Source organism: Felis catus, chromosome E3 (assembly GCF_018350175.1).
Source record: "Felis catus isolate Fca126 chromosome E3, F.catus_Fca126_mat1.0, whole genome shotgun sequence".
NCBI classification, from domain to species: Eukaryota; Metazoa; Chordata; class Mammalia; order Carnivora; family Felidae; genus Felis; species Felis catus.
In genome coordinates this window covers 619882-641569 of record NC_058383.1, presented here as the reverse complement: position 1 = coordinate 641569, position 21688 = coordinate 619882, and the positions used below count along the sequence as shown (strand labels likewise).

The 21688-nt window shown below is 63.9% G+C and overlaps 1 protein-coding gene across 4 annotated transcripts in view; it reads left to right on the top strand.

Annotated features, from left to right (window-relative positions):
• The window catches only part of PRKAR1B (protein kinase cAMP-dependent type I regulatory subunit beta), a 119401-nt gene that overhangs the window by 84308 nt on the left and 13405 nt on the right, over nucleotides 1-21688 (top strand). For all 4 annotated transcript variants that reach the window (XM_045048065.1, XM_019820308.3, XM_023246635.2 and 1 more), the window contains exons 5-9: nucleotides 1082-1143; nucleotides 1541-1587; nucleotides 10453-10611; nucleotides 16343-16403; nucleotides 21567-21688. In XM_045048065.1, the coding sequence (XP_044904000.1) occupies nucleotides 1082-1143; nucleotides 1541-1587; nucleotides 10453-10611; nucleotides 16343-16403; nucleotides 21567-21688 (451 nt within the window). The remainder of the gene's footprint in view (nucleotides 1-1081; nucleotides 1144-1540; nucleotides 1588-10452; nucleotides 10612-16342; nucleotides 16404-21566) is intronic.

Genomic DNA, 21688 nt, shown 5'->3' with positions numbered 1-21688 from the left:
CTGCCCCGGCTGGGTGGTGATGGGTCCCGGGGTTGGCTTGATTACTCATGGCATTTGGGAAAATGTTTTACCATTACCGTTGAGAATTTTTTTTAAAAACGAGGCAGGAATTGTAGAATCGTTTCTTCAACATCTGCTCACTTTGACATCCCTGATGCTGTGGTTTTGAAGCAATGCAGTTTGGACAACTGACCAGACCCTTTAACGTTTCCTGGATCCTAGAGACAGCAGAGCACAAGGCTGTTGGGATCTCTGGTTTCGCGCTGGCCCCTGGGGGGTCGTGTCCAACTCCCGCGAGTTCCTCTGAGGTTCACTCGACCTGACCAGTCGGGCGAAGGTTTCCCGTTCAGCGGGGGGAGAGGAGGCAGGCCCCCCTGAGCCCTGCCGTGTGCCCTGACCACACAGGGGCCCCAGCTGCCCGATTCTCCTTCGGGACCCCGTGGGTGGGTGGGTGGGCGCAGTCTCCTGGGCGGGGCCATCGCATTTGGGGAGCGAGGCTGACCTCTGACAGTGCATTCTGGATGCAGTCCTGCGGAGATGAGGGTCCCACGCTCCACCTCTCCCCCTGCCTGTGTCCTGCCCGTTCGGTCCATCCGACAGCCACATTTAGGAAACTTAACGGCCAGGCCGCCCTTTGGCACGGCCCACGGGTCAGGCTCCGGTGGCCGGCCAGGCCGCGTAGAGGCCCTGGTTCCTGCCTCGGGGATCTCAGGACGCCCCTCGAGGGAAGTGTGCAGAAAGCAGGCCCACAGGACGTGTCCAGGCAGACTCACGTTTCCTGACATGAGGAACAGCCAGGGTCTGCCGTCAGCCTGTTTTTGTGTCTGACGCAATGCGTGCGGGGTGATTCCATTTCTGTGGAGACCCAGACCGAGAACCTCTTGGGTCCTGGCACAGACACAGTCTGGAGGCTGGGAGCTGTTGCCCGGACGGCAGGGCCACGAAGGGTCATGATTTCCTCCGAAGGCGGATTTTTCCGTTTCCCCGGGCGACCGGAGCTGGTTGCTCCGCGTGAGGTGAGGGGTGGGGTCCGTGCCCCGCGCTGCCGCAGCCCCCACATGCCGTGCGTGTTCTCTTGCAGCGACATATTCGACGCCATGTTCCCCGTCACGCACATCGCCGGGGAGACCGTCATCCAGCAAGGTATGTTTCCTGCTTCCCTGAGCCAGGGCGCCGGGCCGCGGGCTTCCCGTGAGCACAAGGCAGGCCCGCCCGCCCGCAAGAAACGTCACGGCTCTCTGCACGCCAACCCCACGTCTCCGTAACGTTCCACCAGCGAAGCTGGACCCTGAGACGGGCCAGGCGGGGACCACGGGGGCCCCACCACACACGGAGCATGGGGGGCCGCGCGAGGGGAGCGTGCCCCAGTGGGTCAACCCTCGTGTCGCGCGTACGAGTTTTATTTAACAAACAAGACATACCCGGCGAGACCCAGGGACCTTGGCCTCTGTGAAGCTGGGGCAGGTCCAGCTTCCGGGGGGACGGAAGCGTGGCCCCCGGTGCCCTTCGCGGTGTGCACAGCGTGTTTCTCTCCTTACAGGGGACGAAGGAGATAACTTCTACGTGATCGACCAAGGAGAAGTGGACGTGAGTATCTCTTCCCTGCCTGGTCCGCGGTCCGGTCAGCCCAGGAGCGCGTTTCATCCGGAGGCCGGTGTAACGCACCTGAGCGTTGCGCGAGTAAGAGGGTGTGCGCCCACGGACGGTGGTCCCCAGGGTCCCCAGCGCTTCGCAAAGCGGGCAGGGAGCCGAGTGTTTACAGACCCCAAGGCCCCGGACAGCCTTCCTCCTGTTGCCGCTCACCTTCCTCTGTCCACCTTGCTGGTCCGGGGCTAAGGGAGCCCCCCACCCATTGTGGACCTGTTGGGCGTGGCACAGACACACCCCTGCAGCCACCCCCCCCCCAACTCAAGTGGTGAGGGCATCCGTCCCTCCCTGGGTCCCCAGGCTGCCGTCCACACGGGGCCTGGCAGACAGGGTCTCCAGGAAAGCCTTCGAAAGGGCTTCTCTCTGACTCAGGCCCAAGTCCCTTAGGTGACCAGACGATGGGCCCATGCCCCCCTGCCAGCGGCTCTGTCTTGCTTCCTGGGGTCCCGCTTCTTGGGGCCCGCACCGCCCCCCAGCGGTGCCCTCTTGCTTCCTGGGGTCCTGCTTCCTGGGGTCCCGCTTCTTGGGGCCTGCCCCCCCAGCGGTGCTCTCTTACTTCCTGGAGTCCCGCTTCCTGGGGCACGTGCCGCCCCCCAGCGGTGCCCTCTCGCTTCCTGGGGTCCCACTTCCTAGGGTCCCATTTCTTGGGGCCTGCCCCCCCAAGTGGTGCCCTCTTGCTTCCTGGGGTCCCGCTTCCTGGGGTCCCGCTTCCTAGGGTCCTGCTTCCTGGGGCCCGCACCCACCCCAGTGGCACCCTCTTGCTTCCTGGGATCCCACTTCCTGGGGTCCCGCTTCTTGGGGCCTGCCCCCCCCCAGCGGTGCCCCCTCGCTTCCTGGGGTCCCGCTTTCTAGGGTCCCACTTCTTGGGCCCTGCCCCCCCCGAGCGGTACCCTCTTGCTTCCTGGGGTCCCGCTTCCTGGGGTCCCACTTCTTGGGGCCTAACCCCCCCCCCGAGTGGTGCCCTCTCGCTTCCTGGGGTCCTGCTTCTTGGGGCCTGCCACCCCCCTGAGCGATGCCCTCTTGCTTCCTGGGGTCCCACTTCCTGGGGTCCCGCTTCTTGGGGCCTGCCCCCCCCAGCGGTGCCCTCTTGCTTCCTGGGGTCCTGCTTCCTGGGGCCTGCAGCCCCCCCAAGTGGCACCCTCTTGCTTCCTGGGGTCCCGCTTCCTGGGGTCCCGCTTCTTGGGGCCTGCCCCCCCCCAGCGGTGCCCTCTTGCTTCCTGGGGTCCTGCTTCCTGGGGCCTGCCCCCCCCCCCCCAGTGGTGCCCTCTTGCTTCCTGGGGTCCTGCTTCCTGGGGCCTGCAGCCCCCCCAAGTGGCACCCTCTTGCTTCCTGGGGTCCCGCTTCCTGGGGTCCCGCTTCTTGGGGCCTGCCCCCCCCAGCGGTGCCCTCTTCCTGGGGTCCCGCTTCCTAGGGTCCCACTTCTTGGGGCCTGCCCCCCCGAGCGGTGCCCTCTTGCTTCCTGGGGTCCCGCTTCCTGGGGTCCCACTTCCTGGGGTCCCGCTTCTTGGGGCCTGCCACCCCCCCGAGCGATGCCCTCTTGCTTCCTGGGGTCCCGCTTCCTGGGGTCCCGCTTCTTGGGGCCTGCCCCCCGCCAGCGGTGCCCTCTTGCTTCCTGGGGTCCCGCTTCCTGGGGTCCCGCTTCCTGGGGCCTGCCCCCCACCCCGAGCGGTGCCCTCTCGCTTCCTGGGGCCTGCTGGCGCTGTGCAGCCTCTGCCAGGAACCCTGCTGCCCCTCTTGCTCCCGCTTCTCCATTGGCCTCCCTGGGACGTCCCTCCTCTGCCCGCGCACCTGGCCCCATGGTTCTCTGTGGCCGAGCAGCCTCCTTCCTGTGACTCAGCTCAGCTCGTGGTTACACCCCCATGGCCAGGTTACACAGCAGGGCTGGGGTGCTCGGTGTCTCCATGCCAACCCCCTGCACCACGCTCCCTGCCCGCGAGGGGCCCCCGCCTCCCCCGCCCGGCTCCTCGACCCTGTTCTCGGTCAGGAGCCCCCCCCCCCCCCACCTGTCCTCACCTTGCTCGCATTTTTGGTCAGATGTTTCCGGAGCCCTGCTGTGTGCTGAGAACGCACTTGGGGGCACGTGGCCCCTGCCCTCAGGGTTTGCCGGTCACGAGGGAGACAGCGGTGCACAGCACAGACCTCTGGGTCTTTCCCCTTTTCCATCGGTTCCTGTTTCTGCTGTTCCTCGCTAACTCCTGTGCATCCTCAAGACCCCACCCACCCAAGCCCGGCTGCCCCTTAGTCCACGCAGAGCCACACCCAGCTCCTCTCTTGGGCTGCTGCGCTGATGACCCAGGACCTTCCCTGCCACACAGGGAGCCCGACCCAGACCCAGATCTTGGCTCCTGCTTCTCCTCCCCTGGGATGTTCCTTCCTCTTCTGTGTTCACTGGAGCTCGTGAATCTTCTAATTCAGTCTGGAGGCGTCTTCAAAGGGCTGACTCGAGTCGTGCCACCAGGGCTCAGGCAGCAACCTGAGCAAACCCTGGGACTTCTGGGCACACCCGGGGTGCTGCTGGGGTGAGCGGGTGCGGGACGCGGGGGACCTTCTCCCAGAGTTCTTGCATTTCTCTTCAGGAGCCTGGAGGGCCCACAGCAGGGTCTCGTGAGATGCTCCTCCCTGGCCCGTGTGGGAAGGCAGCAGACGGTCAGACACCCCCCAGGCTTGGGCCTGAGAGCCGAGGCCTTGTACTGACCACCGTGTCTGTGTCCTCGAAGGACGCAGAGCTCACAGACCAAAGGGAGCAGTCCTCCTGATGTGGCCTCGCAGAGCCCATTGTGGGGTCAGGAGGAGGCTCTGTGGATGTGGTCCCTCTTTCTACAATACCCCCCCAACCCCGCTAATCCGCTCTCTCTGGGCCGCTGCGGCCACTGTCCTGGGCAGACCCCATCCCTGCCCCCTCCTGCCCGCACCTGCACCACGAAGAACCCCCCCCCCCCGCCCAGCTCCCCACCCCCAGCTCTGATGCAGGGAGTGCACCTGGCAGGAAGCACTTGAAGGTGTGAGAGACGGGTGCCCACCAGGACCTGCCCCCTGACAGAGGGTCCCCTAAACAGCTCGTGGGCCCCGCCACCCCGGATGATGGTGCCCCTGAAGCTCAGCATCTTAGCGTGGGTTGTTCCCTCCTCACACCCACCATTACATCTGTCCGAGTGCTCTCAGGTCCCACAGGATAGCGTCTCCTTCCACTGCCCCCGGCCCCTTCATAAGTGGGACGTGACGGGGAAGAGGCAGCTGAGAATCGGCTGGCTTGGCCTGCCCTTCCTGACAGGGACCCTCCACACCCCCAGGGGAGGTCACAGAGCCCGGCCCCAGGGCCCCTTGGGGTGGGGTAGGGGCCGACAGGCAGTCCCCAGCCTCCCCATGACGCGCCAGGGGTCATAGCTGGCTTTTCTTTAGGCCAGGGACCCGCGGAGGCGGTTTGGGGAGGGAAGAAGTGAGGTCACCTTCTTGCAAGCTGGTTCCCCAAATATGTTGTCTGGGCGGGGTCCGGCCCCGGCCTCAGAAGTTCAGGTACAAAGGTGTCTTTAAGGTGCCCGCCGCACTCAGGCTCCTGGAGCCGGATGTCTGGGCACCGTGGGTGGATGCCCGCGTCCGGACAGAGTCTCTGGTTTGGGCCAGGCAGTGCCTTGTAGGGTCCCTCTGTCAGGCCCTTCGGGTCCCCAGCTGGGCGGGCGCCGTCCTGTGATGTGGGACCCACCGGGCAGCACAGCAGTGTGGTTGAAAGCCACATGTGAGGGAATCAAAAGGGCTCAGTCAGGAATCTGGGATGTCAGCTGGCCGGGGTGCGGCATGGGGCACGGGGTATCGTGATTACTGCCACCACGCTCCCGGCGTGGAATCACACAGATTCTCTGTGGCCCTGGCACCACGCTGAACGTGCCCATTTCTGTGAGCTGCCCTCCGGGGCACAGGGGAGCGGCCTGGCCTGGCTGACCCGGCCCCGGGGTCGCCGAGCCTGGCTGTGCGGCCTCACGAGGGGAGGGGGGCCCACTAAGCCTGGAAGCCCCGAGGGCGACCCCCGCCCCTCTGGGCCCTCTTCCTGGCTGGGCTCGGCACCCTGAACACCTTCCCGTTCTGCGGCGTGGATGCTGCCCTGGGCCCAGCGGCGCCCTGGGGGGATGGCCAGGTGGCCGGTGCCCAAAACACCAGGTTCGGCTTCAATTATGGTTTTCGAGAGACACCACAGCATGTGTTGCCAAGAGCTGTAATCCATTTTTCTGAGTTTAAAAATATCTCCCAATTTGTTTTATTCGTGGAACATAGCATTTCTACTTAAAAGGATACTCCACTGCCGATTTTAGGGCTCAGGAACGTAGTTCTGTCTGAGGCCTGGCTCCTCCCTAATCCTGGGAGGCTTTCGTTATTTTCGGACCCTCTTTGTGCCGGGACCGCCCCCACCCCCACCCCCGGGCTCCTGCCCCGCCCGGTTCCCTCCGGTTCCCAGCCTCCAGGGGAGGCCTCTGAGCTGCGTCTCCCCCGGACAGGGCACCCCGGGGCATGGTCACTTGTTATTCAGCGTTTGCCTGGTGCTCTGTTTTTTTAAAGTTGGTAGAATACACACAACGTGAAATTTGCCATCTTAACCAGTTTCAAGCCTACAGCTCAGGGGCACCGAGCACATTCACGCTGCTGTGCGGCCGCCCCACCTTCCGGCTCCAGAACGTCCCATCTCCCCACACTGAGACTCTGCCCCGTTACGCACGGACCGACCCCCACCCGCTCCTCCAGCCCCGGCCCCACCGTCTCCTCTGTGTCCGTGAGACTGACGACCCCGGGACCTCGAGGGAGTCGGTCCCGGTGCGTGTCCTTCTGTGTCTGGCTTGCGTCACTCAGCGTCACGTCCTTGAGGTTTATCCGCGTTGAGGCAGGGTCATAGTTTCCTTCCTTCTGAAGCTGAGTGATAGATAGTGGGTTGTGTGGGCGGATCACGCTGTGTCTGTCTGGTCACGTCAGGGGACACGGGGTGGCTCCCCCGCCTCTTGGTTGTCGTGGATCATGCCGCTATGAACGAGGTGTGAGTGTCTCTTCTAGTCCCTGTCCTCAGGTTGTCCCTGTTAATCAGTCACTTACTGCGTGCTGTGGCCACGGCCTAGAGCTGACGCTGATGTTTCTCTGCTGCATTTGGGGCCTTCCAAGCCATTTCGTCCACAGAGCACATCTGGGGCCCGCTGTGGTCGGGGGCTGCTTCGGACTCCGCGGGTAATGACTGTCCTCTGGGACTGGGGGTCGGTGAGCCGACCCGCCCCAGTGTGGTGGTGGCCGTGCTCCACGTTTAGGAGGGGCGCTCCGGGGTCCTGGCGAAATCCTGCTCTGTGGGCGCCTAGTGTGGTCTGTGTGGGGAGGGGGCAGGAGGAGGCCCGTGTGCCATGACAGATCTGGGGCTCCTCTGGAGGGGGCCGGCCGGCTCTCCACCCGAGTGGAAACTGAACCCGTGTGGCCCGGGTGCCGCGGACGGGAGCGTCAACGCCCGTGCTCGGGGCGCGCTGTGAGCGGCAGCCAGCCAGGCCGCCCCGTGGGCATCTGGCTTCGGGGCTAGAGACGGCCCAGGCCTGGTAGGGAGAGCCGCGGGGTGTGCCCTGTCCCCAGGGCTCCTGTGGGCAACCGGCTGAGTGACCTGGACGCGGGGGCCGACTCCGGGCGCTCCCGTGAGGGCCTGGGAGGCGGGAGGAGACGGGCCATTAGCTTGTCCTTGCCGTCTGTGAAGGAAAACAAGAGCGGGGCACGCGGGCCGCGCCAGGCCGGCCCCAGGCGGCGTGAGAAAGCGGGTGGGGCTGCGGGCACTCGTCCCGCCAGACGCGCTCTGTCTCCACCCCCCAGATGGTTTCTGCTCTCTGGGCGGTAGAGCGTTGCACCGTGATGCCTGGGTCGGGAGGGCGGGGGGCAGGGCGAGGCGGGGGGCATGGCCAGGCGGGCGATGCTCCCTCCCCTCCACGCACGGGCGCCCCTGCCCTGGGCTCTCGTGAGCAGGACCCTGTGCCCCCCCGCGCGCCCCGTCAGATCGCCGTCTGTACCCCTCCGTGGAGCGGAAGCAGGCGGTCCAGCTTGGGCCACGTCACAGCCACCTGTTGAGTGACCTCCCCACCCCCCCCCGTCTCCCCTCGGGCAGCCCCACACTGTTCTCCACTCCCCAGCAGAGGGAGTGTCACAGTGTAAACCAGATGAGGTTCCGGAACCTTCCGTGGCTGCCTTTTGCTTCTAGAACAACACTGCAGCCCTTCCCTCCCTGACCCCCTGCTCCTGCCCCCGTGGCGTCTGTCCCCGCTTGGTCATGCCGCATCTAGTGTCCATTCCTTTGTGGCCCCAGGGACTTTGTACGTCCTGTCCTTGGGTTCAGCCGCCCTTCTCCCACGTCTTTGCTCGTTGAGCCGGACGCTCAGGCCTGGCTCAACTTCCCCTTCACAGAGAGCTCTCTGCAGACGGTCACTGCCATGGTCGTTCTGAACGCTCTCTTCACGCCCGGAGCACGTGTCACGACGAATGTGCGTTTGTGTGATTATTTGCCTGCAGCCTTTCTCCCGGCTGGTGGGTGAGTCCTGTGGACAGGAACCCGCTGCCTTCCCCTGCTGACCGCCAGCAGTTAGAACGCGCAGGGCACAGAGGGGCGCTCAGTCCACACCGGGGTGGTGGACACACGGCCGGGTGGGGGCTCCGGGTTCAGCTGGAGAAGGCACTGTCAGTGGTGGGACCGTGCGTGCAGCCCAGTGGGGCCTCCCACCATTTTTCTTCTAAAAGAAAAAGAAACAAAAAGTGAAACAAAGCAAGAAGTAGCCCGTTGGCGTGCCAGCTGGGGTGGGGCCCGGCGCTGTGCCGGTCGCCGTGACAGAGGCCAGTGTCCTGAGAAGGATGGCCTCTTTGTGCTCTGTGGCCGGCCTGCAGTGTGGTCCTGGGCCCTCTGTGGCTCCGCACAATGGTTTTCTCTGACGTCTCACAGGGAGCTCTCCCAGGCCTGGGCTCTGGGCAGGGAATGGGGTCCCCTTAGTCCTGCCCTGCCTTTGGGGATGTGCCTCAGGAAACCGGGGTCCAGGGACGCCTGGATGGCTCTGCTGAGCCCCATTCTCTGTCCCCTGGGTCCCTGTGCTCTTTTGTCTGTTGGGCGGGCTGGCCCTGCCGGCAGCCGATGGAGGCAGGTGGCTTCTGTGCCCTCTAAGGCACAAGAGACAGGCCCACCCACCTCCTCAGACTGTCAGCAAAATCTCCCGACCTCCGACCCACGACCCGAGCCCGACATTCCCCCTGGAGGAGTCACAGGAACCATCTGTGTCCTGCAGGACGGGTGCCCGCTCCACGGCAGTGCCGAGCAGCCAGCTGGGCCCCGTAGCGCACGGCGAGGGCAGAGGCACGTGCTCCCGATTGCTTCCCGAGGGGCCGTGGTTGCTGGAGGGGACCTGGGGACGTCTGGGGCGTCCTGGAGCTATGCAGCTGGGGTCCATGCACGTGGCTGCTGGGGGAGTCACGCCTCCGTGGCCAGGACTTCACCGCAAGGAAGCCCAGTGCGGGGAGGGCTGGCCCGGCTGTGCCTGGGTCACCGGGAACACCGATAAGTGGTCACTGCCCCCTCTCCATGGGCCCCGGGTCCCCTTTGAGAAAACCAGGGGTGCACGTTCTGGAGGATGTCCCTGCACCCTGAAAACTCCTGCATCCCTGCACGTCCGTGGCAGAGCAAGGCGGCCTGTTCCCTGCCTCGTGGGAAGGACGGGACACTGTTCTCGTTCCTCGAGGGCCTCGTTGTGTGGACCCTGGCGTCTCTTCCCCCAGGGGCCCCGCTGCCCAGACTTCCCTGCGGGAAGCGAGTGCCGAGCCCCTGCTCCTGGGCCTCACTGGGCCTCGGGCCACGCCCACCCCTCTTGGTCGGCCGGGTCTCCCCTGGCCCTCGCTCGCACGGAACGCAGGGTTCTCACCTGCATGGCGTCTCCTTGCAGACACGCGCTTCTGTGTGTCAGTCGTAGGGCAGATAATGAGTCGTTGATTCCGGCAAGAATCACGCCCGTGATTCACCGCAATCCATTCTTTCCCGACGTGCACCCATTTTGCCAATGGGAGCTGTTCTTAAAGCTCATTGACACGCTGGGGGATAATGCCTGTGTTGTGTCAGTTTATAGGAACCAGATCGGCACCACATAATGGACAATCTCACCATTCTTGTGCGGTCCGGAACGTGCAGGGTCGGTCATAGTGGGAGCACTGTGCCGAGTACGCACGCGGGCTGAAAGGGCCCTTCTCAGCACAGCCTCGTCTCGTCGGTGCCCCAGCAGCGTCTCCACTGACCGCAGGCCCAGGGAGCCTGGTGCTGTCCCGGGCAGGGCAGGCCCTGCCAACATGGCTCCTTCCGGGCCAGGCCGGCCCGCATGCTGGTTGGAGGTGGGGGCGCCGGGCAGAGACCCGGAGGGCATCCGCAGGGGCGCCCTGAGGAAGCCCTGAGTGTGCGGCTGGGGAGATAGGCCCCAAGGCCCACCTAAGGCGGATGAGGAACCGAATCGAAGGCCGGCCAGGGACGCAGGCAGGGCTCTGCTCGGACCAGGAGCCCTGGGCGGTACTTTCCCCTTCATCTCCGGCCCGTCTCGCCGACAACTGGGGCCAGGACTCAGAAGGTGCCATCGCCCCCGCCCAGCCAGGGCTCTGTGCGGGGCCGGGGGTGCGACGGGCAGCAAAGCTGTCAGAGGTCCAGGCCATGCCCGGGCAGGCGAGGTCCTTGCCGGGTCCCCTCTGGTGGGCGTGCAGGAGGGCTCCCGGTGTGGGACGCGCTGGCGTGACCCCACGTGTCCCCTGGGACATCTCTGACATTTCTCTCTCTGTCCCCTGAAGGTATACGTGAATGGAGAGTGGGTGACGAGCATCAGCGAAGGGGGCAGCTTTGGGGAGCTGGCGCTCATCTACGGCACCCCCAGGGCAGCGACAGTGAAGGCCAAGACGGACCTCAAGCTCTGGGGCATTGACCGGGACAGCTACCGGCGCATCCTCATGGTGAGCGGCACCCGGCACACCCGCAGCCAAGCGTCTGTCGGGAACCCTAGCTTTATCCAAGGGAGGGTGATAGATAAGGGCCAGTGGGGTGGGTGGGAAGTGTGGGAGAGATTCTGGAAACTTCTTAAAAGGCAAGCAGGTAGCTGGGGAGGCTCCTTTGCCTTCCTTCCCTCTTTTTAGCTGTTTGGAATGGGGTCGTGATGGCTGGAGCTCTCGCTGCCACCCTGGATCACGAGGTGACTGAGACTAGAAACCCATTCACCAAGGGGGTAGAGCAAAGAGATCCAGGGGCCTGGCTCTGTGGTGGCCCCGGCACAGCGGGACCAGACTGATTGGCCGCAGACATCCTCACGCAGGGATCAACCCTCAGGCGTTTTTGCCTCTCTCTCTCATGTGTAGCCACATCCACTCTTGGCTGGTGCAGGGTGGGCACGGGTCCCCTGTTGTACCATCAGGGGCATGGCAGATGCACAGGGGGCTCCCAGAGGTGATCTGGGAGCTGGGGAGGCCCTGCCTGTGCCCACTCAGTGCCCGTCCTGCACACATGTTCGTGGTGCTGGGACCCACCTGGGAATACCACGGGTGCCGCACCCGGCCTTGGGAAGCTTCCCTCGTGCTAGTGGGGGAGTCAGGGGACAAACACGCACCTCAGGTGATGACAGTTCCTTGGAGAAAGATAAAGCTGAGAACAGGGTGGAGGTGACTGGGAGGCGCGGAGGGGCTGCTGTTTTCTAGAAAGGCCCCAAGCCCCCCTCCCGTGATGAGGTGGCGTTTGAGCAGATGTATCTGAGCAGGAACCAGCGTGTCCAGGAGAGGAGTGTCCGGGCTTGCGTGGACAGAGGGAGCAGCGGGGTTACCACCGTGGATGGGGACGCAGGGGTCCCGTGGGCGATGCAGTCCGTGGGCTCACCACCCCCACAGAGCCCTCAGCTCCCACCCGAGTGTGCAGGGGGCCCCCAGAGCGGCTTCCACAATGGACGGGGGGCCGTCCTGGGGGGCATGGAAACATCGTGACCCTGGGAGGGTGAGGGAGACCAGCCCCCAGCCTGGAGACCTTTGGTGTCCCCCACGTGCCCTGCAGGGCTAGGCTGTGTCCCTGGGGACGGTGCAGCTTCTGGTGATGGCGTGGGGTGGGGGCTGTGACCTGGGGACGCTCTGGGGGAGGCCTGGGTTCAATCCACAGGCAGTTTCGAGAAGCCCCAGGCCTCAGTCAGATGGGAGCCTGGGGTTAGGGCCCGGCCCAGACTGCCCCTCATCCTGGGAACACCCGCGCCCCCGACCCGTCCTGGTCCCGCTGTAACACCGGGTCTGCATGACGTGGGGAGGGTTCAGTGCCGTCGGGGGGGTCGTGGTCTGATCGGGCTCCGTGCGTGTGAGGAAGCGCCCTCCGTGCACTCAGCAAGCATCGACGGAGCGCCCACCGTGTACGGGAGATGTAGAGCCCCGGATACGCTGGGAGAAAGCTGCACATCCCTGCGTCCCGGAGCCCAGCCCGTGCTCTCTGCTCTGGTCCTCCACCTGCCGGCGCCTGTTTTCCGGGGAGAGGCCGGCTGCCCGGTGGGGGAGGGGGTGCCCTGACCCCCCCCCCACCCCGCCCCCTCCCGGCCCGGGTAGGTTTGGGAGCGGACCCAGAAGCCTCTGCCCCTCCGCACACACCTGGCCCGTGTTGCATAAGCCGCTGTTTCTCGCCGTCGTCGGTGCTGAGTCTTTCTGGGCTGTGGGATTTTTGTGGCTGGAACCTTGTATTCAGGGAAGTTCCCAAACCACCCAGGCAGCTGGCGCTTCCTCTGTCTTCATTCTGAAGCCCCGTGTGCTAAGAATAGCCACAGCTGTGCCGTGAGTCCGCAGAGCCTCCGAGTCTGGGGAAGGAACATGGCAAGTGCCGGCCGCCTCGGAAGGGAGTGTCCTGCCGGAGGGCATCCGTTTTAGCGTCCGTCCTGGGTCTGGACAGATTTGGAGGCACCCATCATGCAGAGTGGCCCCGCCATCGTGCATCCACTTAGCGCTGAGCTGGGACACGCCATGGGGAGCGGGGGGGGGGGGGGGCGGGGATGGTGGAGGGTGCCAGTCGTGTCCCCAGGGATTCAGGACGTCTGATCTGGAAAGTTCCCGTGAACGTCCCTTCCCTTCCCTCTGCTGCTCCGTGTGGTGCGGAGGCACGGACAGAGCTCGGCGAGGCCAGCCTGCCCGGCCACCACCACTGAGCAGGGCCAGGCTCTGTCCCCCCATCTGCAGCGAGGGGACGTCCTGGTCTGCCGGCTGCTCCCCCTGCGTGGAGAACGCGGAGAATCTCCTTGGGCCACCATGCACCCGGGAAGCGGAGTCCCACGCCAGCCTCTCCTGTACCGAGGGGTGCTGCAGACTCTCAGAGCTGCCTCCCACTCAGCTGTGAACAGGCCCCGGGGCTCCCACCCACCCTCACCCAAAGTCTCCATCACAGCGGGAAGCCACCCCAAGGCGGGGGGCACCTCGGTTGGCCACTGCGGCCAGTCTCCTCCCGTGAGCTGTCCTGCAGCAGGAGACGGCTGGACCCAGCTACGCTGGCCTTTAGTGTCCGAGGTCCCTGGGCAGAGTCGGGCCTGTCTTCCACTGGGTGGCATCCTTGCTGGGAGGGCTGTGGGAACCATTGGTGGTTTTTCAGAAGAAATGTGTTTTCCACAGCGAGGCCGGCGAGGACGTCAGGTGGCCCGGGCTGAGCATCCACACCGGCCACAATGGCGGCCACGGTGTTGGAAACGCCCAGGGCTCTGCCATGGGCCGCCTGGCTCTGCGTCCTCGCCTTGGCCACCAGCCACGGCCCGGCAGAAGCCCCTTCAATGCTGTGTCGTCTGGCAGGGAGGTGGACGGCTGGCTGGGTCCCCTGGCCCTGTTGGGGCCTGGCCGGATGGAGGGCCCCGGGGATGACCGTGGGCCTCTGTGTGGATTCTGAACTCGGGACTTGTAGCCTCTGTGGTGCTGGGGAGGCCTGGGCTCCCGTAACCTTCACGGGACCCTCTGGGGCGGGACTTGTGCAGCCGAGGAAACAGGCCGGAAGTGGGAATGTTTGCCCGCACGCCTAGTCGGGGGGTGGCGATCAGACCCAGGGCTGTCCGGACGCCCCTCCTGTGTCACGTGTGCGTGCAGCTCCCAAGTCCTGGACGCCCTGAGCTGGGGAAAGGTACACACCGCAGCCTCCGTAGGCCTGCCTGGGGCCTGCCCCGCCCCCCGCCCCCAGCGCCTCCCACGCTCAGCACCGCCCTTCCCATCCTGGCTCGCCCAAGTCTCCCACCTTCTCCTATGCGTCCCGTGTCTGTGTGGCCACGAGACAAGGGGTGTCCGCCCCAGTGGACTCCCTGTGCTGGCCTCTTGGAGCGGCCTCCCAACGCTGCCCTCGCCTGCCATCGGTCCCTGTGCCCTGTGTCAGGCACCGTGAGGTCTCACTGCAGAATGGTAAGGCCGGGCCTCCAGTGCACCGACCAGGCGGTGGCAGAGCTCTGTACTTACCCACGGCTCCTGAGCGCACTCTGTGCGCTGGGGACAGGCTCTCCTGGTGTCAGCCTGGGCTGCCTCTGTCTTCAGATGTCAGGCCCTGCGGGGGGAGGGCCACCGGTCCCCCAGTTTCCAGCCCTTTCTGTGGGCACTGAGTACCCCCCACCCCTACCTGAAGAGGGCCTGTCCGAAAACGACCTTATGCTCTAGAACGTTCTCAGCATTTCTTTGGGTTGAGCCTCAGGAGGCTGTGGGTGTAGTGGTGACCCCCTGAATTCGGAGGCTGAGGGCTGGATGGTCCCGGCTCTGCTCAGCCACCGGGCGGCCTGGCGCTTCAGGGGAGGGGTGATGCCCAGAGTACCGCGGTCCAGGACCGCACGCAGTGGGTGCCCTCTGCAGGGGGAGGATGCCCAGCATGTCTCCATCTCTGTGGCATGAACACCAAGTGTACATCGACGTCCTGCTTTGACCCCGACCATGCCTCTTAGTGGCCACAAGCGGGTTACGACCTCTCCCTGACCTGCACACCTCCCTGTAGAGTGGAGACTGGTGGCGACCCCAGGGTCACGGAGAGAGCTGATCCTTCGAAGCGCTGGTCTTAGCAGCACTGGGGATGTCTGAGCTGAGCTCACCTCTTCCCAGATCAGGCGTCTGGGCAGCTGCGAGGGCCTGTTTGCAGAGGTTCCAGCCCCATCTCTGATGGTGGGGCGGGGCGGTAGGGGTCATTCTCGGGCTGATGGCTCTCCCTCTGCATCTCAGTGGGAAGCAGACGAGGAGCCTTCTGGGCTGAGGTGAGGATGTGGGCAGTTTGGAGGAAGGTAGGGAGAAGCCCAGGTCGAAGACACGGAGAACGTGTCTCCTGTTGGGGAAACTGAGGCCCCGAGGAGGTGAGACTGGTCTAAGAGCATGGGAGGTTACGGGTGATGTGGATGTGGAACGGGACTCTCCGGAACCGCCCCATCAGCCCTCCACCCTCCACCTCCGTACTTGGCAAAGGTCATCACTGCTCCCCCCGCCATCGTCACTGTCCACCCCACCATCACCATCACCACCACCATCGTCACCAAGCTGTGGGATGTGTAGGACCCAGCCCGGGTTTCATTCCTGCTCCTGTGATCCCAGTCTAGGCATTTGCTTGCCCCTCGAGCCTGCTTCCTCGTCTGGGGATGAGGGTAACCGTGCCCTTGTCTCACGGGACTCTCGTGAGGTTGAGGTGGGCCTGAGCGTTTTGGGTTCGGGCACATTCTCACCGTCGCTGTCCTCCTCCCTCCTCTCTCCATACCAGGTGTCGGGTCTGTGGTCGACCCATCCTTTCCGCGTCCCAGGTGATGGATGAGGCCGTTTGAATTTAACCAGACCAGGCTTGCTGCTCTGCTGGTGGAGAGCATGTCCCCGTTTTCTGAATGTGCAGTGCTTAACAGGACTTAGTGGTGGCGCAGCCATGTCCAGTTGTGGAGTGCGTACACTGTGCAAAGGCCGTGGGCAGCAGGCCAAGGGATAAAGTCCAGACTGCTCTCTACCTGCCGGGCTGGTGCTGGCTGCTGGAAGGCTGGGCCGCCGCCTCCTTCACTTGGGATGTGTGCTTGAGGAAGCGGGTGCCCTTTTCCAATTCGCGTTCAGGTTCTACTTTTTGGAGTGGATTTTCATTTCTAATTCACGCGGAGGTTGACAGGGCCCTGCCTGCTGGTTTTATCTTATTCAGCCAGCACTTGGTTAGGAAAGAAGCAACTCATTGGCCCTTCTCACCAGGCCCCAGGTTCAGGCACAACCAGCCCGGGGACTTGACCCATGTCGGCTACTCCCTCCCTTAGCGTATCATACACTCAGTGCTGCCGCCAGCCCCCAGCCCCAGAGCCTCTCCAGGTGTGTGTGTGTGTGTGTGTGTGTGTGTGTGTGTGTGTGTGTGTTGGGGGGAAGGGTGGGGGTGCGGTGAGCCCGGCTCAGACAGTACCCTTGCAATCCCGCCTTGGGGACATCTGCCTTGAGCACGTGGAAACCCCAGTGCAGGATTCTGGTTGGCTGGGTGCTCGTCGTGTGGACCAGTCACTGGCCCGGGCTGGATGAGGTCACTGTCAGCGGCCAGGGGAGGCGCAGCTGCCTGGAGGAGGTGCCGGCTGGGGTCTTTGAGGGGCTTGCGGGACATGGAATGGTCAAAGGGTTTCCTTTTAAGAGTTCAGAGTCATTTGGGGAAATTTGGAAATGTCAACATGATTCAGGCACAAAGACCCATCTTCTTTTCTGTCTTCTCCTTTCTCTGGAACAGGGCAGCACCCTGAGAAAACGCAAGATGTACGAGGAGTTTCTCAGCAAGGTCTCCATCCTGGGTCAGTGGCCCCCACGCCGTGCGCGAGCCTGTGCCGGTAGCTTCCTCCGGTCTCATCTGAGTCCTGCCTGCTGGGTCCAGCCATTTCCATGTTCCCTGTGTGCCTGGAAGGTTCAGCCCTCTGGGTGACGTGTGGGTTTGGGACAGGCATACGTGTGAACCCTCACAGGCATGGCTCACACGTATGCACCCACGCGGGCATGCTCGCACGCACGCTCACACGCGTATGCACCCACGAGGTACAGTTGCACACGTGCATGTGCATATACTCACACAGGCACGTTCACACACGTGTGCACACACAGCCACACTCACACGTGCACGTGCGTGTGTCTGTCCCCGTGCACCGAGAGCTCTGTGTCTGATCCGCCGGGCGCGGTCATCCTCTCCTGGGCCGTCTGTGCCCTCGTCCCACGTGCTCTGCCTGTCCGTCCCTCTGCTTTCGGTGTCCCGCCAGCCCTTCCTCCGTATCCGTCAGTTTCGAGACCCATTTCGTGTTCTAGTAAACGTGGTCCCCGGTGTCGAGCATTCTCGGGCCTGATTTGTTTTTTTTTCCCAAGCGGGTTTCCCCTGGTGCAGTCACTGCCCTTTCTCGCCCTGTGGTCTGATAAACACGTTGGCTGCATTTCAGTCGATTTCCAACACTGTCAACAGAACTCTCACCAGCAAGAGTCTTCAGTGTTTTGGAGTAGCTGTGACATACACAGGGGCCACCGTTTGTAGCCGGCCGATCCCGTGACGGAGAACCTTCAGCCGTGGTGACGGTCCTTTCCGCGTTGAGCACTTGACCTGTGGCTGGTGTGTCCGAGGAACCGAATTTTAATTTTGTCCCATTTTAATCAATTGAAATGCAAGTACGCAGGGCAGCGCTAGCCCACGGGCGGGGCCCCGCTTGGGAGGGCGAGGGACAGCTGAGTGCCGAGCCTCCGGGAACCTCTGGAAACCACTGTTCAGCAGCAGTCCTCATGGCCTTCTGGGTGAGGATGGGGAAGAGCGTGCTGGGGCAAGGAAGGAAAAGAAGCAAACAAAACCCACTGCGTGTGAGTCCGGCACTGGGGCTGAGGCTCGAGGATGAGGTTACAGGATCGGGGCGCTCCCCTCCCTGCGCGGCGTGAGCCCGTAGGGACGCCGGGCTGACCCGGCACCGGAGCAGCCCTGGCTCCCAGCTGGGCTCCCCTCTGCCCGGGGCCCGCTGTCCAGGCTGCAGAGACAAGGGTGGGGGTGCCCGCCGCCTGCCCTTCCAGCGGAGGACTGGGGGGCAGGTCAGGAGGAAGCCCCACCCGCACCCCCTGCACCAAGCGTGGACGCGTCGGGGAAAGGCCACCGCGGCCGAACAGACTGGGACTGGGATAGGTGCCGGAAGTACCAAGAAAAGCCGAGAGCCAGCCACACACGGAAGGAACCCAGTTAGGAAGAGAGCACGGCCACAGAAACCGAAATCAAATCCAGGACAGGGTTCGTCTAGGACACACGTCCGCCCAGAGAGCAGCGGCCCGAAGAGGGAAGAGCTGGAGAGACGCGTTCCGGCCAAGCCTCGGAGGTCCGCAGGGTCGCGGGAGGAGCAGGCACAGCGGTGCCCCCACCCCCGCCCTACGGCTTTCGGGAGTCTCTCGAGAGGGCGCAGAGAGAGACCGCGGTGTTCGGCATCCAGGCGGTGGAGACGGCGTGAGGCCTGCCGCGTCCTCTGGGGTGGAGGGCAGTCAAGCGAGTGACCAGAGCTGCGGGCAGGCAGAGAGCAGCAGGCGGTCCCGGCTCAGCAGGGCCTGCGAAGCCATCTTGCCGGGTCCTGGGACGTCGTAGCCGCGGGGAGGGAGGCGGAAGTCAGGTTGGGCGCCCTGCGCAGGGCACCGGCGTTTTATCAGTGATGCTCCGGTCAACCACGCTTCACTAATAACAAACTAAAAATTTTAAAACCTTAACAAACGGATCTGAAGCAATCGTGACAAAACCTTCACGTGATTTTGCGCAGGACGGATGTTGCTGGGTTACGTCATGTGCGCTACTGTCTCGATAACTTTTTTTCCAAATGACGGATGGACGAGATCGAGCGCGGAGCAGGTCCCCGGGGAGGGCACGTCACCGAGCCCAGGAGAGCGCCCGGGGGTGTGGCTGCTGCGAGCGGAGGAAGGGCAGAGCCACACGGAGGCATTCGATCGATCGAGGCAGGGCGCGAGGCAGCCCCCGCCAGGCCCCAGGCGCCCAGAGCAGGAGGGCCAGCGCCCCGGAGGCAGGCTCAGAAGACCCTGGATGGGATGGGTGTGTCCACTCCTTCTCAGCCCACACCGGGGAGCGAAAACCAACACGGGGGGGAGGCCAGACGGGGCCACCTGTTCCCGCGACACGGAGCCTGCCTGCAGTTCAGGGTGTCAAGTCAACCCACATGAAATGGCCCGTTTTTGGGGCGCCTGCATGGCTCAGTCGGTTAAGCATCCGACTTCAGCTCAGGTCATGATCTCGCGGTCCGTGAGTTCGAGCCCTGCGTCGGGCTCTGTGCTGACAGCTCAGAGCCTGGAGCCTGTTTCAGATTCTGTGTCTTCCTCTCTCTCTGACCCTCCCCTGCTTGTGCTCTGTCTCTGTCTCAAAAATGAATAAACATTAAGAAAAATTGAAATGGCCTGTTTTCTACCCCTTTGGACCCAAGAAGTGGGCGTTCCATCTGCATCAACGTGTGTGAAACCTGACCACTGAGTCAGTGTTTTTCGTGGTCTCTTTTAGGGGAATGTTTTGGAGAAGAAAGTATCTTACCTCGAAAGAGACAGAGACAGAGAGACTCTTGGTTTCTTTGCCTGGTGTTAAATTCAGGCAGAGTAAACTTTAAGACTTTACGTTGGAAGCGCCTGGTGGTCATGTTTGTAAAAGCATCCTTGACCGTCTTTTGTCCACCCTCCCGTCTGGATCTACGACTGGAGAGGCACTCAGCCAGGCGATGTGACGTAGGGTGGCATTCGTCACTTTTTCACATTCTTTACGCTTCGTTCCGTTTCTTGAGTTATTTGTAGCGAATCTGAGTAACTTAACCAAAAACAATCAAGCAGGCCTGCCCGGGGGGGCGCCGCAGGACGTCTGACCCCGGGGTTGGGGCGCCTGCCACGGCGCGACCCCACACCCTCTGAGGTCCCGCGAAACGAACAGAGAAGGGTCTCGTTTTCCTCGTGCTCCTGTGGTAGAAGTGCATCCGCTGTCCCAGAGTTTTTCCCTTCGGGGCGTCTGCACTCAGGGTTGTGCCCCCACCCCCACTCCCTGGTTCCAGAACCTTCTTGTCGCCCCCGGGGGAGGCCCTGTGCCCACGAGCCCGTCTCTGCAGGTGCCTGGTCTGGGCGCGTCATGCGAAGGGGTGCTGTGCTGATGGGTCAGTGTCACACTCGGCGACGCGAGACTCGGCAGCCTCGTGGGCGGGTCCTCGGGGTCTCACGGAGGCTGGGAGCAGGGCTGTTTTAGCCCCACGAGAAATCCCCGGGCCTGGGGCCCCCTGGTCCCTCACCATCTCCCGTTCCCTCGGAGCCCAAGCGCCCCGGTCGCCTTCCGATCCCTCCTGCTCTTCCTGTGTGCCAGGCGCGCTCAGTGCTCTGCTCAGCCGCACGCGGAAGCTTTGTTCCCTCCGATGAACCCACTGCCAGCTAGCGCTTCTCCGTGGCCGTCGGGCAGAGCGACCCCAAGACTGACCCCTTGGCCCTCAGTCACCCAGCTGCACGGAGCCCTCCGGCATTGGAAGGCGGGAGGGCCTTGGTCTGGGCAGCCTGCCCCCGGCAGGAAGGAGCGTGGCGGCCACGGTGCGCCCGGGGCCCGGGGGTTCTGGTTTCTGTGCACGGACATAGGAGTCGGCCGCTGGGGGGCACTGAACGTGGCAGAACCCCGGGGGGTGTGAGCGCAGAAGCCACCGCGGCCTCCCCATGTCCTGCTTGCAGGCCACACGCCTGCTGGCTCTCGGGCTCCGGCTGCAGGACGTCTGTGACAGCGGAGGGACGCCTGCCTCCGTTTGCATTCTGTGCGGGTGCAATGTTGACCGTCCCACTCGGGAAAGGGACCGTGCTGCCTGGAGGGTCGGGCTGTGCACAGCAGAAGAACCACTCCCGGGGCTTGTTTCCTGAGTTGCCTCAGAGAAGAGACCGTTCAGTAATCGGGGCCCAGAAACCGCCGTCTCCTGGCGTCTTCTGACGGGACGCAGCTTCGCGAGTCGACGTTCAGGCCTTGGAGCGTCACCTTTCAGGTGTAACAAGGAACCTGCTGAAGAGACACGCGGGGACACGTGTCCCCCCAGCAGCGTGACTCGTGGCTCTCGCTCGGAACCCACGGGCAAGACCTCCGCGTTGGCCGGCCGGCCGGCCCGCCCGCGCCCACCTCCGACGAGCACCCCTCGTGCCGCTCCTGAGGCCGCTGCTCTGTTCGGTCCCCGGCGGTGGATGTGCGGGGCTGCGTGGGAACGCCCGGCTTCTGAGTCCCCAGCGGCCCCGCCGGCCTTGCAGACCTTTCCAGGCGGGCCGATGGGGCGCGTGCACTGACGGCTCCCCGAAAGCCGGTCCTTTGCTACGAGAAGCACTGGCAGGCGTCTTAAAGTGGAGAAATCCCGCTCCTAACCTAGTTCTAAAATAAATGCTTTGCTTTGTATTTTTAGCCGCTGACCCACTTAAGCAGCATCTGAGGAGTCTAGGCCGAGGAGGTTTCTTCTGCCGAGAAGGAAATAGTTAATCAGGCGGTCGTTAATTTTCTTACAGAAGGAGCGCATGGGGCGTATTGGGTGTTTTTTCCCTTCCTGAGGGCTAGGGATGGACAGTGACCAGGAAGGGGAGGTGTGGGGAGGGGCGGCAGGGGACACGGAACTTGCAAGCTGTGCCGAGAAGCGTGAGTTGGAATTAAGTGTGTTGACCTGAAATAACGGAAGGCGAGCCATGCGGAGCCTCGCAGCTGAGCGGTGACGAAGCGTCTTCCCAGCCGGTGGTGGTTCCGAGCAGGCTCGCGTTAAACCGCGTCGTGGCCTCAGGGCTCGGCGGGCGCGCTGGCCGGGGCCCCTCCTGGGCCCAACTTAGTGCTGCGAGGCCCAGGCCCTCCGAGCGCACAGACGCGCCCCGGGTCCCTCGCTGCCGATCCGCGGCACTTGGCTGAGCGAGCGCTCGGGTGCAGGGCAGGGGCGAGGCCGCAGTGACGGTCCCCTTGTCGCCCACTCTAGAGTCGCTGGAGAAGTGGGAGCGCCTGACCGTGGCTGACGCCTTGGAGCCTGTGCAGTTTGAGGACGGAGAGAAGATTGTGGTCCAGGGGGAGCCCGGGGACGACTTCTTCATCATCACGGAG